At 37.5% G+C, this 17,546-nt stretch overlaps 3 protein-coding genes across 5 annotated transcripts; all 3 read right to left on the reverse strand.

Annotated features, from left to right (window-relative positions):
* Positions 1–769: 769 nt before the first annotated feature.
* On the reverse strand, positions 770–4,188 carry Aps (diphosphoinositol polyphosphate phosphohydrolase 1 Aps). Of its 3 annotated transcripts, none has more exons than XM_043429596.1 (4): positions 3,887–4,188; positions 2,398–3,249; positions 1,956–2,111; positions 770–1,609 (listed from the first exon to the last, which is right to left on the reverse strand). In XM_043429596.1, exons 2-4 carry the CDS (start codon positions 2,494–2,496, stop codon positions 1,304–1,306), a joined length of 561 nt encoding a protein of 186 aa, XP_043285531.1. In that variant the 5' UTR covers positions 2,497–3,249; positions 3,887–4,188; the 3' UTR covers positions 770–1,303. The 3 variants fall into 3 exon arrangements, with proteins under 3 accessions (XP_043285531.1, XP_043285533.1, XP_043285534.1); XM_043429598.1 differs by having other exon boundaries at positions 770–1,606; positions 3,887–4,139; XM_043429599.1 differs by lacking the exons at positions 2,398–3,249; positions 3,887–4,188 and adding an exon at positions 2,228–2,345.
* Positions 4,189–4,731: 543 nt separating this feature from the next.
* Positions 4,732–11,817, reverse strand: LOC122416540 (E3 ubiquitin-protein ligase ZNRF2). Its single transcript, XM_043429595.1, has 4 exons — positions 10,946–11,817; positions 9,250–9,345; positions 9,048–9,153; positions 4,732–6,043 (listed from the first exon to the last, which is right to left on the reverse strand). Exons 1-4 carry the CDS (start codon positions 11,316–11,318, stop codon positions 5,986–5,988), a joined length of 633 nt encoding a protein of 210 aa, XP_043285530.1. The 5' UTR covers positions 11,319–11,817; the 3' UTR covers positions 4,732–5,985.
* A 1,211-nt stretch (positions 11,818–13,028) lies between these two features.
* On the reverse strand, positions 13,029–17,123 carry oxt (Xylosyltransferase oxt). Its single transcript, XM_043428746.1, has 7 exons — positions 16,830–17,123; positions 16,229–16,698; positions 15,896–16,038; positions 15,577–15,746; positions 15,074–15,455; positions 13,930–14,891; positions 13,029–13,703 (listed from the first exon to the last, which is right to left on the reverse strand). Exons 1-7 carry the CDS (start codon positions 16,998–17,000, stop codon positions 13,233–13,235), a joined length of 2,769 nt encoding a protein of 922 aa, XP_043284681.1. The 5' UTR covers positions 17,001–17,123; the 3' UTR covers positions 13,029–13,232.
* Between the last annotated feature and the right edge of the window lie 423 nt (positions 17,124–17,546).

Consider the following 17,546-nt stretch of genomic DNA (forward strand, 5'->3'; position numbering starts at 1 on the left):
ACTATGTATTTTATAACTATATAATAGATATACTATATATATCTATATATATTTTATAACTTAATATACTGTAAGAAATTGTAGACTTTCATTGCAAAAAAATACACTGAATAACAGTAACACCACAAACTTATACTGCGAAAATCAAAAAAATAACGGAACGATTTAGAGCAACATTGGTTTAAATTTTCGAGAAAAAAAAATTTTTTTCAACTACTTTGTACAAAAAAGTTCTTTTTGAGGTTGGGTCATATGTATAACCTTTCAAGTAAATATGATGCATAATCGTTGAATCATTGAATCGACTTAAGGATGATTGTATTAACTCACCTACTTGTTTTCCTATTCTTATGTTCTGCAATTAATCCGGTACTTGATTATAATGAAAACAAAGGAAACAGAATTCAAAAATTGCAGTCGGCGTTTCGGACGCGAACACGTGGGTGCGTGAAACTGAACCTCTGAACCGTGTAGATTTACGCACGCGCACAAGCGATCTGCACATAATTATAGCTGCATCGGTGGGTGAAAACGTAAACACGACACGGATGGCGAGCTAAATAAAAAATGACAATGTTACGCGATTCCGAAGCTCGTTCTAGCGAGACTGTATTGTCATTTAAAAAGTTCTATTTACGGAACAGCCGGACAAAATAAAGGGAACCCGAAGTTAGAAATGCAACGAGGCACACAACCCTATAGGCGCATATGCATCTTTTCGTGCAGTAAAAAAGGCGAAGAAAAGGGGAAATGATGGGATTATCGAAAATGTATATAAATTTTTCTTTATTAGTCAGACAATCATTTCACGAATCATTTTCGAGCTAGAACTCATTAGACTCGACTCAACATACCAGATTTTTCTCAATCGCTCTCACTTCCGGTTGCTTATTTTATTGTTTCGTTTGCATTCTCATAATCATTTCTTTCATTAGCGTTCCATAGTTATATAAGTTATAATACGAATAATAAGTAAATAGAGGGTCGTGACGGGGGTCGTAATTAATTAGTATATATATATATATATATATATATATATATACACACATATATATATATATATATAGTTTGATGTATAAAATACGGTGGTAGTGATTATCGCGATCTCCACGACTCCTGCGCGAGATCGTTGAGAAACGAAAAAGGAAATAAAAGATAAAATGAAAATCGAAGGAAAAGACACAAACAGCGGACGAAGGAAACTTATTTTAGGGCTGACGAATAGAGCCGTGATTGAAAAATATGCTTGTGAAGAACAAAAAGAAAACCCAAAACTCTTATTGCCATTCTCATTAGCTGGACATTAGCTATTTTTGTTCGGATGAGGATTACTACCAGAGTTGTTCATCACTTGTATCGACCCCGGTGAACCGTGAGGCGAGTGAAGAGATGTCGGGCTGTTTGGACTGTTGCATCTTGGATTCGTGTTGCGCAAGCTGTGTATGTATGAACGCTGGACAGGTTTATGTTGTGCAAGTTGTACCAAAGCCTCTGCTATCGAAAACCATTTCCTTTTGCGTCCAATTGCTCTTGAATCTTCCCATTCTGGCATTTCCTCCGTTACGCACATCACCCACACTTGTGTTCTATGTTTGTGTTCAACATTCTGCTGAAACACACGGTTAAAATGTTTTTTTCTGAATATTCCCTTGCACTTTGGAGCGAAACACAATGGATACTATTTTTTCAAAAAAATTTGATAACTCTTTCAATTGTCCAAATATCTCACACGTACATAACTTTTGTGATTAAATATTTTGTAGTATGCTTCGCAAAACTTTGAAATTTCACCAGAAAATTTCACAGATATTCTGTAAAAGGTTTTCAAAGGATCCAGAAACTCTTTTGCAATCCACCAATAGAGTAAATGTTTCAAAATATTCGGTTCCTTCCTAGGAATCCGTTATAATAAATTTTGAAGTTCTATTGTCAACTTTAAAATTCATTTTAAGAACCTCAAACACCCCAAGGCAACGTCCCAAATTCCCAAGAACTCCTGCCTCTTCTCTGACTTCTCTGAGAGCGGTCACAGCTGGTTCTTCTTCGGGTTCAACGCCGCCGCCTGGCACGATCCAACTGTCGGGTCTTCTGCTGGATGTGACCAAAAGAACCTGCGTTCCACAATTGAGGAATATTTGTCAGTGTTCAAACAGTTGTTGGAAACAGAAAATCATAATTTTTGGAGAATGTTGAAATTTAAATGAGTTTGAGAATGATTCATACTAACATAGACAATGAAATTTTTTCGAAGAATCTCAAGAACCTTTAGGGAGGAATGGAATTGAATTAAATGGTTAAGCACGAATAATAACTTCATACATATGGGGGTCCTGGTGAGAGAATATAGAAAAGTGAATAAATTATGTGTGGCAAAAAAGTGCCCCCTATATTTTTTACCTCATCCTCGAGGTCGTTTTTCACGCATATACAAGCGGCACGTCGCCTGTAACCCTCGGAGTCGTAGATACGAGTCGAATTCGGCTTTTCCTTGACCATGTTACGCCCTTTTTTAAAAAATAAAAAACCACCGCCCACCGTCACGAAAAAATCTTGAAATATTCGTCAAACGGCCAAATCGGCCATCCTACTATCCCGCATTACCCTGAGTCTACTTGCAGCCGACATTATCGACGTTAAAAACACGCACACGCGATTTCCTTTTTGGTTTTCAATAGTCTCAATATCCCATAATACGATTCTCGTCTCAGAACACTTTTTTTTCCGTTTCCTCACTCATACACTCTCTCCTTCTCTCTCTCTCTCTCTCTCTCTCTCTCTCTCTCTCTCCTCTCCAAGCGCTCTTTCTTCAGAAAGAATTAGCAGTATGAGCGCAACGTCCCTTTTGTAGTATTACGGAAATACAAAAAAGAGAGAGAGAGAGAGAGAGAAAATGCGAATAATCGTCACGTCGATAAATCCCACTTTTCCGTAAATGCTTGTTCGAACACGTATTTCGTTGCCTAGGCTATTTTTCACGGGTTACTACACATCATTACGGATATATCCGCTTTATAACCTCCAAACTTTCGAAGATTCCACCATTAAGAAAACGTCTCGTTCTCTCTATCTCTCTCACGCCTTCTCTCTCGTCCACTCGCCACTCGCCTCTTCTCTCTTCTTTCTGGGGGTTTACAGCGCAATCGCCGGCCACCGGGCAACCCTGATTTTTCGAGACTACCCCGCCAGCAGTCCGTGTCCCTTGATCGAACCCCGTCGGCTCAGCGCGCGAACTTGTACAAACGTGTGAGACTAGAAATTCATATACGTACTTAACAAATAATTCATTAACCGAAGTACCAGCGGAACAATCGTTTTAGAATTTACTCTTTTTTGCATAAAGTACATCGATCGCAGTTTTTTTGTTTATAAAAACGAAGATGACAATTCGTTACTATAATAAATGCAAAATAATGTTTGTAGATTCAATCTTCTTTGTCCATTCATTATTCGCACGAAATTAATAAGGAATAAAAACTATTTATAGCTTCTCGTCGACCAATTACGAAATTTTATGTTACGGACTGTACATAGTCGTCGCCCTCGTTATTATATTACTGAACTTCGACTCGGCCTCTAATGATGAGCAATGAATGTGTATATATATGATATAACAAACAAGTCTCGAGTTGTCACAAGAATAATTTTTCAATATACTTTCAAATTGTACGTTTATATTTACACAGAATCCTGAAACTACACTTGCAAATTATACCGATTAATAAAAAAAAAAAGCAATTGTGGCTTTATTTTGAGAAGAACAAAAAATAGTCCAAAGGAATCGCGGAATTTGCGTACTTCGTTGAAACTCGAATATTTCCAGCAAAAATACAAGGATATATATCGTTAGGATCGACACAGTCATATAAGAATATTCAACTGGTCGTACCTGCGTATGAAGGATGTCGAAGAAAAAGCGTCTGTATAGAAAATTAATTAATTAACGATGTTTTCTCACCATTTTTCTAGATGTACAGTACGAAAAAAAAGAAACGTAAAAAACTTGAAGAAAAAAAGGTAAGAAATGTTGCCGTCAGAAATAACGAGAAAACGTCTCAGTGCGAATTATATTAACGAGTTCGCGATTGATCGATAGCGGCGGCGCTGCGGAAAAATAACAGAACTGTTCGACTTCGTCGCGAGATGGCGAAAGAGAAGTTCGATATTTCGGAAGCACGACTCGCATTATTCGCGCGCTCCGAGCATCGTTAATAAACTGACACGCAGAGATGAAAAAAGCAGTGTAATAACGTCCGTGTACTCGTATTTAACCAAAATTTTCTCGTGCTATCGTGCAATCGCGTCTTGACTAAAAACGGCTCCACGATCGTATGTTGCGTTCAAACACGATATATAAATTCGATATGATAAACTCGGTGATTCGAAGGTAAAGACGAAGAGGAAGTTCGAAGACGCGGAGGATTTGTGGCAAACGAATATCAGAATAATAGGAGAAAAGCGTTAGTTACATAAAGACGCGAGGCAGCGGGCCGAGAACCGGATTGGTTCGTTGATCCGCGATGACCTTGAGCTCGGGGTCTCGTGACCCCTCCAAACTGGCGCGACGCACGTTTGCGCACCCGGGAATGCAAAGGCGTGCATAATTTATCATCCAGCCAGCATACAAACATTGCAATTGCGTCCGTTTTTCGCTGCGTACCGCATATTAAGAATAAGAACAAATTATAAACGATTGCATAACCAGGACCAGGCAAAATATCGAAGAAAAAAAAATAAACAAATTCATTTTATTTCGTGTTTTCAATAAAGAAGGTTAAATTAGAACCTTTATTGTAACTACAGCGTCAACAGCATTACGACAAGTCCTTTGCTCCGAATTTTCCACTTCTTTCTTTCTCTCTCTTTCTCTCTCTCTCTCTCTCTCACTCTCATATACATCCTGGCTTACCCATTTATGAAAGTATCAAAAATATCCTTTCTAGCGCTGCGATCCTTCCCCCTTTTAAACCCCCGCGCCCCCTCCCCAAACCCCGGCCCGAGTCCAACAAACAACAAAAAACAATACATCGTCTTGGTTGTAAAATCATTAAAATTAATAACTAACTTATCTAAAGTAGAGCTCTCCCGCTCGTAAAGCAGGTCCGTTCCGACTAAGCATCGGCCACTGTAAAATTTCCCTTTTTTCCATGAAGAAAAATAATAATAATAATAATAATATATGTATATATATATATGGATAGATGTATATATATATATACTAACAATAACTGTGATCATCAATTTGCTTAACCGCTAAATCGACTTCGAGATGTAAAACTAAGTAAAATTTATAAATATGGTACAATCGATAGTAAGCGATATAGCGTTAATAGAGTAATTATAGATACGTATAGATAATAGCATTTTTTTGTATCGCTCAATCATCAGGCGATGTATTTCTTCATCTGTGTCTGTGTATTGTGTACGCGTGTATTTAACGTTGCCTTACGTTTTTTTTTTCGAATTTGTATTGTTTCTTTTTTTGTTTAATTTCTTTAATAAGTCCCTCTCTTAGACGTAGAGTTTTAAGGATTGAAGTTGGATACTTGTCCACATGATTATTTTCTTTGTTTCTTTTTGTCGACATATTTTTTTCGAAAAATTCTTCTTTTTCTTTCTCTTCGCATCGTGTTTATTATCAATCCGATCGATTGTTGGTCGCTCGAACGATCACCACACCCGTACGAACCACCGTCGCAGACTAGCGGCCACCTTGACTAGTTTTCTTTTTTGTTTTCTTTTTTCTGCTGTTTTCAGTTTTTTTTTTTTTTCATTCTTAATATCTGTGTTCGTTTTGTTTTCTTTTTCTTCTTCTTCTCCTCCTTTTTTTCTTTTTTTTTTGTTGCTTTTTAATTCCTTTTTTTCAATAACTCGCTCCGTCCTTACTTTCGTGCACCGTTCTGAGTCGCATCGATTTAATTCGTGTCCCACACTGGGCCAACAATTTGATCCACTTTACTCAATGAATTATTGCTCGGCGCTCAGCAATCAGTCCCCTGGATGCTCGGGACAACTGCGGTTCACTTGAAACCACTTGTCGATACAGCTGCGAACAAAAGAAAACAGAATTTAAAAGCTTCGTAAAGTTTGGGTCGACACTCGAACTGATCGGGAACCACGTCAAACGAGACTAGCAAAAAATACACACTCTTTCAAGCTTCGACAAATAAATGAGCCTGCAAACGGAGTACAACGATAAAGTGGAAACGGAATACGTGCTTAAGATATTACTGGATGGATAGCCCAGCCGATAAATTGTACCTGATCGGAATTTCCGTACTTCGTGATGCAATAAAAATCTGAAAAAATTCAGCAACATTTGGAAAGTTATGCACTACGATTATCAATAATAATATTGCCCAAAAGTTATTAATAAATTGTTTGAATAAATAATTTTTTAACAATTTTACAGTAAACCCTTGTTTTTTTTTTACGAATCGAATGTGCGCATTTTTCTGAATGCTCATGATTTTTTTCAAAATTTTCGTGGATTTTTGAAATTGCCTTTTTTAAATTTTTTAAGTGGCTCTATTTGTACATTTTTGATCCAATAACCTTGAGACTTTTCAAAACTTATGGTAAATATGTCTTCTAAAACATATCCATGCAAAATTCAAATTTTTAAAAATTTTTTCAAGAAATTTCAAAAATCCACGAAAATTCGGAAAAAATTCATGAGCATTCGGAAAAATACACACATTTGATTCGTAAAAAAAAAACAATAGATCACCGCAAAATTATTGAATAATCAATTGTTTAAACAATTTGTTATCAACTTTTGGGCAATATTATTATTGATAATTGTTTTTCATAGCTTTCCAAATGTTGTTGAATTTTTTCAGATTTTTATTGCATCACGAAGTACGGAAATTCCAATCAGATATAATTTTTGGTCGAGCTATCCATCCAGTTATGCCTTAAGAGGATGGATCAGTCGGTATATCGCAACCGTGAGTGCGAGAGAGATAGCTGCAAATTTCGAAATCGAAATTCTTTGACACAGTTTAACCGATTTAAAAAAGGCTCTGTCAGTCGATTTTTGCCATCGTTCTGCGTAGGCTGACAGAGCCTTTTTTTAATCGGTCAAACTGTGTCAGAGAATTTCAATTTCGAAAATTCCAAGTGAGGTTAGTCGACTGATCCATACTCTTAAATAGCGAATGACAAACCACGAAATTGCGCTACGGCCAAGAACTTTGTAATTAAGTTCTGTGCTCTTCTCTCGACTCGAGCATTCTTTTTATTTGTTTTGTTAACGAACTACAGTGAAATTACGATATAAAGTTTTTTCACACTTTGCAGGAAAAGTTCGATAATATATGGACGGGATGTCGTAACAAAGTTGGCACGTCGTTATGAAAGAATGAGAATGTTCTTCACTCATCAAATTCAATGATTCGATGATTCATCCGATTTTTGTAACTCGACACGCTGCTTGTAAATTTCGAACTGTTCGGAAAATATGAAAAAGACGTTTCGTTGCATTCAAACGATACTAAATTGAGGCTCAACGAGAGAAAACAAAATTTCGCCTGTCTCGATTGTTGAAAAAAAAAGCGTAATTTATGTGCAACGTACGAGGAGGTTTCAGTTCTGCAATATAACTTCTAAGAAATTCAAAGTGAAAAAAGGTTCAAGAATTCAACGATTTTTTCAATTTAGTCAATAATAATCAGACGTTTCACTCTACACAGCTTTTTATCAGTTACTGAGGTGAATTTAAAACCGTTCATGAGGAAGAATAGTCCCATTTTCCGGTCGTCAACATTCGAACAGCTGCAACGTTCAATAACCCCGAAGCAATCGTTTATTTTTCGTAGATTAGAGTTCGACTTTGATCCTCCCATAAATCCATTAAAATACGTTCGAGCGTGCATAAACAGGTGAAAAGAAAGACCATGTCAAAGTCAAAAGTCTGTTATTAATGGGGGTCAAGAGGACTGCGAGCACTAAAAAATCGAAAACATAAACGAAAAGTAATCACGTCTAACTACGACAAATGGTTTGTCACAGTAAACTAAACTCAGTACTTTTGGCTTTCGTCTCTGTAACTGTTTGAGTCTGATTTTTTCAATAATTACATCAAATTGCTCAACGAATGCTGACAACGATGGATCAAAATTATGATCTTTATGGGGTTCATTCTAACGCAAGAACATTGTGCGATCCAAACATTTTTTCCTATTAAAAACATTCTTCAAGAACAGTTTAACGTTTTATCAGATGATGGAGTCGTTTTATCGTGTTGAAAAGGAAAATTGAAAATTTCCTGTCACTTTTCGAGGCGAAATATTCATTAGAATTTCAATGTCATTAGTATACAACTATGAAATTCTGCGATAAGACTCCTGAAATGGCAAATTTATATATAGACTTATTTTTAGTGGAATCTCATTAATTTTGTCATATACAAACTTAAGGAGGGTGGATTGCGAAATCAAAATAATCAGAATTTGATAAAATTTGGTGATAAGATTCTCTGGCATCAAGTATACAAATATAATTTTTTTCAAATTTTTTTACCCCATGGTTATCGCATAATTGAGCGTTGAATCGAAGTTCTTATACACGAGATGTATAACTGTATATATGTAATGAACTCTATGCTTGTGCACGTGAACTCTAGTGTTCAATTCCTTGAGAGCTATGTGGTAGAAAAATCTAAAAAAAATTATATTGTCTTGAGGAAGAAAGAGTTTGGTGCGACAGCTATAGACTTGTAGTACTAATTTGGTACTGAAAATGTTCACTTTTTCAAATATTCTGTTGTTTGATTCAAAGAAATTTTGAGCAAAAAAAGCATTTCACAATATTGAATCATTGAGTCTTGTTTTACGAGTAGTTTGACTGTTTTGTTTTTTGTTACCCCTGGGAATACGTACTTAAGAAATATAACTGAAAACCATATCAATTTAAACGAGAAAACATGCAAAAATAGTTAGAATGTTTTCATTTCTCAGTAAAGGAACTACTTTGGTAAAATCCAGACCCATCGAAGATGCATTATTTATCGAGTATGTTTTTAGAAAAAAAAGTGGAATTGTACATACTTTTTGTGATATATACACAGGCAAGGTAAGCGAGCTATCACGTCTCCGGGTTGCAGTTCTTCAAGGCAAATGACGCATTCGCCTTTTTCATCCGCTAAAACATCCTCTGAAAATGAAAATTAATTTTTTTGAAGCTCCGATAATCTGTGCACGAATAAATTGATTTTATGATTGGTTTGAAGTTGGAATAAGAAAAACTTACCATTGTAGCTTAGACGAGGTTTAGTCAGGCACATGACCAAGTGACACTCAATGTCATCCGCCAGGATGAATTTGGAGCACACCGGACATTTTAGACCTTGAAAAATATGAGGGAGATAATTAAGAAGGTTTTTTGTTAACGCAACAACTGTGATTTACGAAAACAAAAAATGGAATCAAGAAAATACTGAGTTTGTTATTCAAAAGGATGTTCAAGAGGAAAAAGTACCATAAAAAACCCGTCTAACGTGATGCGTAGGAACAACCTCTGTCTCGGATTCGTTCAGGCACGAGCTCACTATTATTCCCATAGTGAACTCAGCCTAACCTTAATTTACCCCATCCCAAAAATTGCGTTCTCAAAATACCCGTCGAATTTTCATCCCGGGTTCATAACATCTCTCCCCACCAAAATTATCCAATTGTATCGCACTCGCCCTTTATTGTTCTTGCCCAGCTTTTTCTCTCGCACTACTCAATTATAATAGAGGAACATGAAAGCCCTTGAAAGCCAACATCGATTGTACACGGTTACCGGGCCAACCACCCCGGTAACACGCGCCAAAACAAACGTACTACTTCAATCATCTCCCTCTTTTGCCCCGCGCCTGACCAATCCCACCTCACCGTACATCCAAATGTCATACAGAGTACATAACCTCGTAACCTTACCCAGTCGTGTGTCAGTGTATGCTAGGTTAAGTCCCTCATGACCACGTTCTCGAACACTATGTATTCGAAATAATGATTTGACAAAAGAATTCACGAAAACATTTCTTAGAATCAGTCAGAAAATCCGACTCGTTCCATGCCTAAACATTAAATTATGAAAAGCGTAAGATTCGGGGGTTAGTCATTCGAAAAAACAACATACATAAGTATCAGCTGATGAAATTGTCTGTGTTTAAAAAAAATGTATAAAATTCCGTAGAAATGCGATGACGTATGTGAAAATAAAAAATAGCATGGTGCAAAAGAAATACCGAGGTCACGCGGAGACAACAATGAAATTGCTCTGACTGTTTTTTCACGTCTCATTCTGGACCAAAGATGCTGCTACACGTAACATTTCCCTTGTTCAATCCTCACGAGCGGTCCTCACGTTGGAGAACTATTGTCCTCTTTATATATGATACCTTTTATCAAAACTCGTTCCAGCTTTCTGATAACCTTGAAAACCGGTCCAAAATGCTCTCTGCATAAATTGGGAACGTAAACTATTCTTTCTATACAGCGACGATCGACCGGACGTCATGAATATCCGAAACTTAACCTCACTTTTTCGTTCTTTTGTTCAATAATCTAAAAGAATTTTAACAAAGACGAGACGCTTCTCAGAATTTCGTTACTCGCGAACCAAAGAAACTTCAAGAAACTTATTTTCACACACTTTGTGTTTATTTTTCGTTTATCTCTGGGCAGAAAAAATGTTACAGCAAAAAACAAGGCGATTCCCAAACAATGACGTATTTTTGCTTGAGAATCGTGAAAATGACTAACCAAGCTCACTCTCGCTTTTTCCTGTTTTTATCACATCGTTCTCAAAGAGATGAAATTTGGTGAAAGAGATTTGACTCTTATTTACCGTTAAAAAAAATTATGTTAAGCGATTAAAAAAGATTCTCTCAAGCACAATATTTCATATTCTCCAAAACTTAAAAAGACCCCAAACCCATAGCTTATGATTTTTTACTCACCGTTGAGTGACCAGATATGAGAAGGCAAGCTATGAGCGGCATAAACTCTACCACTGTCTTCGTCACCATCATCAGAGTCGAGATTAACCAGACCAAGTGCTTGTCCGACGTTAACACCTACGGAATTAGCTAAACTACCCTGTTCGCCGGAGGATAAATCTGGAACGGAGCTCAATGATCTAGCACGTTGTCTACTGTCTCCAGGTAATCTAGATGACTGTGACTGGCCGCTTTGTTGATGCTGGAGCATACCTACGCCTCCTGGCAAAGAGCGAAGAATGGAAAAACCCTGCATTGTTGTTTCGTTGGAGCCATTGGAGGATTGGCCATTGCCGCTCGTTGACTGAGCGACGGTACTTGATTTAGCTCCCATTACAAAATATAAAAGTTTATACGTTCGTCGTTAATTTTGCTTTTTATTTACGATTATTCTCGTAACGTTGTTTTGATGTTGGTTGAAGCGAATCGCCACGATAGTACGTGATTTCTCTGCACTCTTTTACACAGCTTGTAATATTTTTTGTCTCTCAAACCCCCTTGTTAAATTCTGATACCAAACACTTGATTTTTTTCACTATCTTCTCGTTTGTATCCCTCTTAAATGTTTTTTTTGTTTTCTTTTCAATTCTCTTGTGTATTTTTTTGTGTTTCCTCACGGAACAATACTCCGAAAGAAGAATCCTGCTCTACGGGATTCACATCGATTTTGACGTGTTTTAATTATTATCGCGTTACAACACTCGTGGATTTAGATTTAGGCCGAAATTTTGAATAATCTCGCCGCGACAAGCAAGTCATTTCGGGCAAAACCATAGCAGCGGCTCATCGCGCAAAACATTCCCCGACATCTTGGGTTAAACTTCCTAGAAGTCAAAGCGGACGATTTTTTTCTCTCTTTTATCACCAAATTCCGCCACTCGGCGGCGTCGGGAGCGTCGGAAAGTATTGAATGACGTTGGCAATGGTTAGTTACTGCTGGTTACTGCCGAAGGAAGAACGTCGAAAGTTCCCTAGAATATAGAGCGCGTTCGTTCAAATACCGACCGAATCTTTCGGTCGTGTCGGTACGCAACAATTTTGAATATATATACCGAAAGACCGATATTCGAGTAAAAATAACATGTCGATCGTCAAAATACATTAGTCACCCCAAACGTGATATGATTCTGGAGGTTAATCAGATCACGTCAGGGATACCGTTTAGTTATGTACTCGTGCCTCTCTCCCCCGCCCCCCCCCCCCCCCTCCCATTTTATCAACTCTCGAACTCTCGACAAGAACCAAATTATTTTGTAATATCATGTCGTCACAACACTCGTTATAATAAGCTCAATTCCGAAGATAACATGGAAATAAAAAAAGACAATGTGGAAAATGATCGCGGAAAGGAAGTAAGTACATTCCAAGTATTCAAGTAGTGAGGAAAGGGGGGGGAGGGGGGTAACCATCATTCGAGCGAATGTTTCACTCAAATTATACCGAATGGTTCATAAATGAACACGCTAGGAAGTTTAATTTTTATATACCGATCTTCGGTAACAATAAAAATCTATGTATATAGAAATCCAGGGAAAATTAATGAGTCATAAAAGTGTGGGAAAATATTCTTCAACATCACGAACTCACTGGAATTTTTTTCTAGAATATAAAAAAGCAGCAATTTTAATTCTTCTGCAGTTTTCTCGATAATTTATTCATCTCCAAAACAATATCTAGAAGAATCAAGAGGCTGGACAATCTAAAGCTTTTTTGAAAGCAATTTCGTTTACACGGTATATCTGGATAAGCGAAAATAAAACCTCCTGTGAGAACGATCTCGAATATTCTTGAAGCTTTGAACAATTTTTTTTTTTTTTTGGGAATTTTAACGAATCGCATACGAAGAGAAATCTTATCGATTCAAGAACGATGCTAGTATTATTACGGACAAACTGCGAAGCAAATGTTGTTAAACCTTATTTTTTCTAACATCAAATTAGGCTCTCAATAGAGGAAGTAAATGATACTGTAAATTTGTATAATTCATAGGCAAATATTTGAATGACATTTAGGTATCTCTGGGTAAATACGAAAATGCGTCTCGTAAATGGTAAATCACGCGGTATGTATATTTATAAATACAAATACATTGAGGTATATATACAGGTTTGTCTCGATATAAAAATATCTAAGAGGATGGTTTGTACAAAGGCGAGATGAGGTTTTTTTAGTTTATCTTCTTGCTTTTCTTCTTATTTTCGATTTTTTCTCCGATTGCGAGGAATGGCACGTAATTGGTAAGTTAATTTTAATAGTTTTGACATAGGTTACGTATATCAGCCTTTGGATCCGGGCTCATCGAGCTCCAATCAGTTTGAATACATTTCTTCAGCTTCGACGTTCGTCCCGTAAAGATTCCACTGGCGGAGCAAATCTCCGTGATCTCGTAATAATCGTAAACGAGAGTGTCGATCCATCGATCCAATTCGACGCCCGTTTGCTCCTCCACTTTTTTATTCGTCTCTGAAATTTCATCTCGAGACAAATTCTTCAATACGGAAGTCCACTTTTTGTTCAACTCTTCCGGTGCGTTATACGCTCCCGTTGGACCATTGTGCAGTTCCTTTGCTTTCCGAGCTGTCATTCTCCTGTTTTTCCAATATGATAACGGCGTTACGAGAAATTTTATTTTTGCCACGAGTACCGTGTCCGCGAATAATAAAACGCGCCACGTCCCAATAATCAGCGGTTCGCTGAGCTGCGGTTTCGCCGAACCCGTCTGAAAATTCAGATTTCAACGATCATCTGATGTCGACGATTCACAAAGAACTGCTACTATTCAAAATGATGTTATTTCAAAATTGGAAAAAATTGTCAAAATAAAATATCGATCAGTTGAAAGAATAACGATCATACAAAGCTGAAGAATGAAAATGAGAAAAATGTGATTATACAAAAACGGTTAAGATAATAATTTTGCTAATTATTTTGAATGAGATAATCACCAGAGTCGATTCCTCAATTTGGAGGTGACTAACATCAGCAAGGCGTCCGACGGGATCGATCCATAAAACGGATATATTTCTCGGTGTGACGAGAGAAGCGTCGAATTCGTAAGCGAGTATCGGATCGGCGAGTGGCCCAATGCCGCCGAGTAAATTTCGGAAAATTTGTTCCTTTTGATCGTAATCGGTGCCAATGGAAAGAGTTTTTATCCTCCGTATCCAGACTCCGAAGATCGAAAAGTTGTTTCGTAATTTGACAAGAGTTTCGAGTGTTTCGTAATGATCGTTTTGAAGAGTGGACGATTCTTGATTTTTGTTGCCACTGGATTCAGTAGTTATGAGAATCCCTTGGAATTTGTTTTCACGAAAATAAGCTGTGGTCTCCAACAATTTAGCGGATCGGGGATCAATTTTTAAGCTCGAAAAGAGGAGCCTCGCGAGGGAATTCGATATTGTGAGCAACGTGTCATCCGCCGGAGGACTCAGATCGCCGTGGTGGTAAAGATTTTGCCAATATGCGTCGTAGCCCTTGCTGCTTTTAGAGTGATTCGCTCTTTCTGGGTACAGCCATTCTTCGACCTTGTCAATGATTCGCTGATCTATGCTCGGCTCGAATTTCCTAGCGAAAAACAAATTTCTCTCGGCTGTATTGCGAATCCGGGCGAAATCCTCGAGCTTGAAATCATTTGGACTGCAGCCGCACCAATCGACCACTGCTTTGTACTGGCACTTGCAGCCTAATTTCCTCTTCCAATTCGTAACGTGCAAATTATTGTCAACGTAGGTATCGCAGAAGCGAGAATTTCTTAGGACCGTGTGAAAAAAAGATTCGGCTGGTAGCAACGTGTATTTAAATATTTCGACGAGTCCAGCTACGAGAGCGTCGGGATTCGGCTTTGCCACGTATTCGACAAAGTCTCGACTTAGCGCGACCCAATCGCTCCCACCGTCAATTTGAATTCCTGCAAAATGTCGTAAGCAATTTTTAAATCATCGTTCCCAACGCAAATGAATTGTATTACGAATGTTCATTTCCTAGTTGACTTGCCGAAGCGTTTTCCTTTCACTTATTTTTCACGTTCAAAGGAAATTTTCAGGTCTTTGTTATGGCATAAATTTCATTTGTTCTTTCCAGATTGCTCACCTTTTGGCAATTTTCTATCGCCCACACGCCACATTCGAGCCTCGCATTCGACGAAACTCTTATCAAGTCCCTGTTTCGTAATGAAACGCTGAACTTCCCGACCATGAGATTTGACGAAATTGAGACCTCTGTTCCATGTTAAAAAATCAGTGAGCTGATCATTTCTCTTGATCGGAAAATCAGATTCTGAAAGATTCACCAGGAAGTCCCAGTGGTGAGGATGCTTGAGCATTTCTTGTGCGGAGCTCAATAATGTCGTAAGTAAACTGGCACCTCCCCAGATACTAGCGTGACGTCGACCAATGCCCTTAGCGACTTTGATATTGTTCGCTCGACACGTTTTCTCCACGTCCAACATTTCACGGTAGAGATAATCTTGCCTCTGTAACGGTCGATTCGAATAACCTGAATTAAGTTCGTTCAACTGGACCCTCGAGACAAATAAAATTAGATTCAAGCCTCGAGACGAGACTCGAAGCTTCACACGTAAGAGCCATGATTACCGCATCAACGTGAATGTAATACAGATGCGATGGATGATACAAAACGTTTATCAAACGTTTCACCTGCCTGCTCGCTCGCCCATTAACAGTCAATAAAAATGCTATTTTCACTGGTTGTTGTTCTTTGAACATTTTCACACTCGAATTCCTCGCCTCTTGAGCTCTGAATCCTATAATCAAATATTATTCGATCGTGCACTCATTTGAACAGGTTCAGTGTAATTAAAAGAAGATGAATCTAACTTTTCTTCACAATCTTAAGTATAAATGTGAATACTAAAACAAATTCATTTAATAAAAAATAGCAGTCAAATATTACTTTGAATTCCGGTCCAGAAAACATTGATAGTCAAATAACCGCCGCAAGACAACTTTGACTCCCCAGGACATTTCATGTTGCAGCTTGAATCTGGCAGCCTTTTCACACGGGGCGGTTCTTCCATTCCACAAAAACATTCGACCCTGCCGATTTATTAACACAAAGATTATCAAATTCCAATTCCTTTTTGGACATTTTTTTGTATAAATTTTCAAAATGATACTCAAGAGATTTGGTAATTGAAAAATAGGGAAAGAATTCATAAATTTTGATTTAAAGTTTTTCAAAGGAAGATATGCAATGAGCTGGAATATTGAAAAATTTGTTTCTTACGAATATTCAACTCCTGCATATGGATAACCAGATTGGAGACACATAAACGCACATTGCTTCGGAGAATTATTGCCTTTATAGATGGCATAATATCCGGAGAGTATCCTAAGTGTTTTATCATCTTTAAAGCAGCCAAGGCTTTCAGGAACTTCGTCAAAGCCCGGAGAATGCGGACAGGAAGAATATAATCTCGATGAAAAAAGCAAACTGCTTTGTCCCAAACAGGTGACATTGACGATTCGTTGCTTGCACACTTGAGTTCGAGCTCTTGTGACAGCACTGACAGCTTCTCTCCCTGTGACGTCACAAATGGGAGTAAAATTGAGAGATTTTTTATCAAGTTTTAATCTAGCTGTGCGATTTCCATGATTCGGCAGCGTTTTATCATTGGATTTTTTGTCCGGCGGCAATTTCAATTGTCTCGAAGCTTTTGGCAAGCCTTCCCCTTCTTCCGGCTGCGACGAACCGCCCTTAATGACAAAATTATCGAAATTTAGACTTTTGACGTTTCTTCTGTCAAACTCGAAATCGAACGAATGAAGTTGGCCTTGAGGACAACAACGATTATGGAGATTGAATTGAAAGATAGGTTAACACTCACCTCGCCGGATGACGATCGACCAGCACGACTACTTACGTTTTCCAACGTCAAAAACACGTAAGCCAGATACACTTGCACGGATAATATCGTAATCACTATTATAAAGAATATTCGATATTTTCTGAGACAGCTCGAAGAACGTACGTCGAGCTGACCCCTCATCGTCGCCATCTTTTTTTCGGTACCAAAATATAACTATATGTGCGGTTCCTTCTTCGTCGTCAGTGGGTCGGTGTGGTGTGTGATCGTTCAAGGGTGATTAGAGAGAGAGAGAGAGATAGAATCGAGCGCAATTGTCCCAATGGCAATTGCTATCAGGACTCGTAATTTTTTTTCATAAACATGCAAAAACAACTTGTAAACTAATTTAATTGGAAAAATTTGTTCTCTAATGTGTATGATTTAAAGCTATTATGTGCTGCGATTTTACGTGCGCGCCCAGCCAGTTGCAAATCAACAATTAAACAGACTAGCAAATATATATTTGCTTTTTTTATTTTTATATATTTTTTTTAAATATTGAAATGATATGAAAATATATAAAATATTTAAAATATTTTATATATTTTTTTAAAAAAATATATATCTTTTTTGTTATATATAACAAAAAGATGTGTATTCAGAAAAAAATTTATCTTTAAGCTCTTTTGCTTAAGCAAATAGAAGTAAACTTAAAAAAAAATGTTTTAAAAAAAGATTGAATAAAGCACCCGACTG

Source organism: Venturia canescens, chromosome 9 (assembly GCF_019457755.1).
Source record: "Venturia canescens isolate UGA chromosome 9, ASM1945775v1, whole genome shotgun sequence".
In the NCBI taxonomy this organism is placed as follows: Eukaryota; Metazoa; Arthropoda; class Insecta; order Hymenoptera; family Ichneumonidae; genus Venturia; species Venturia canescens.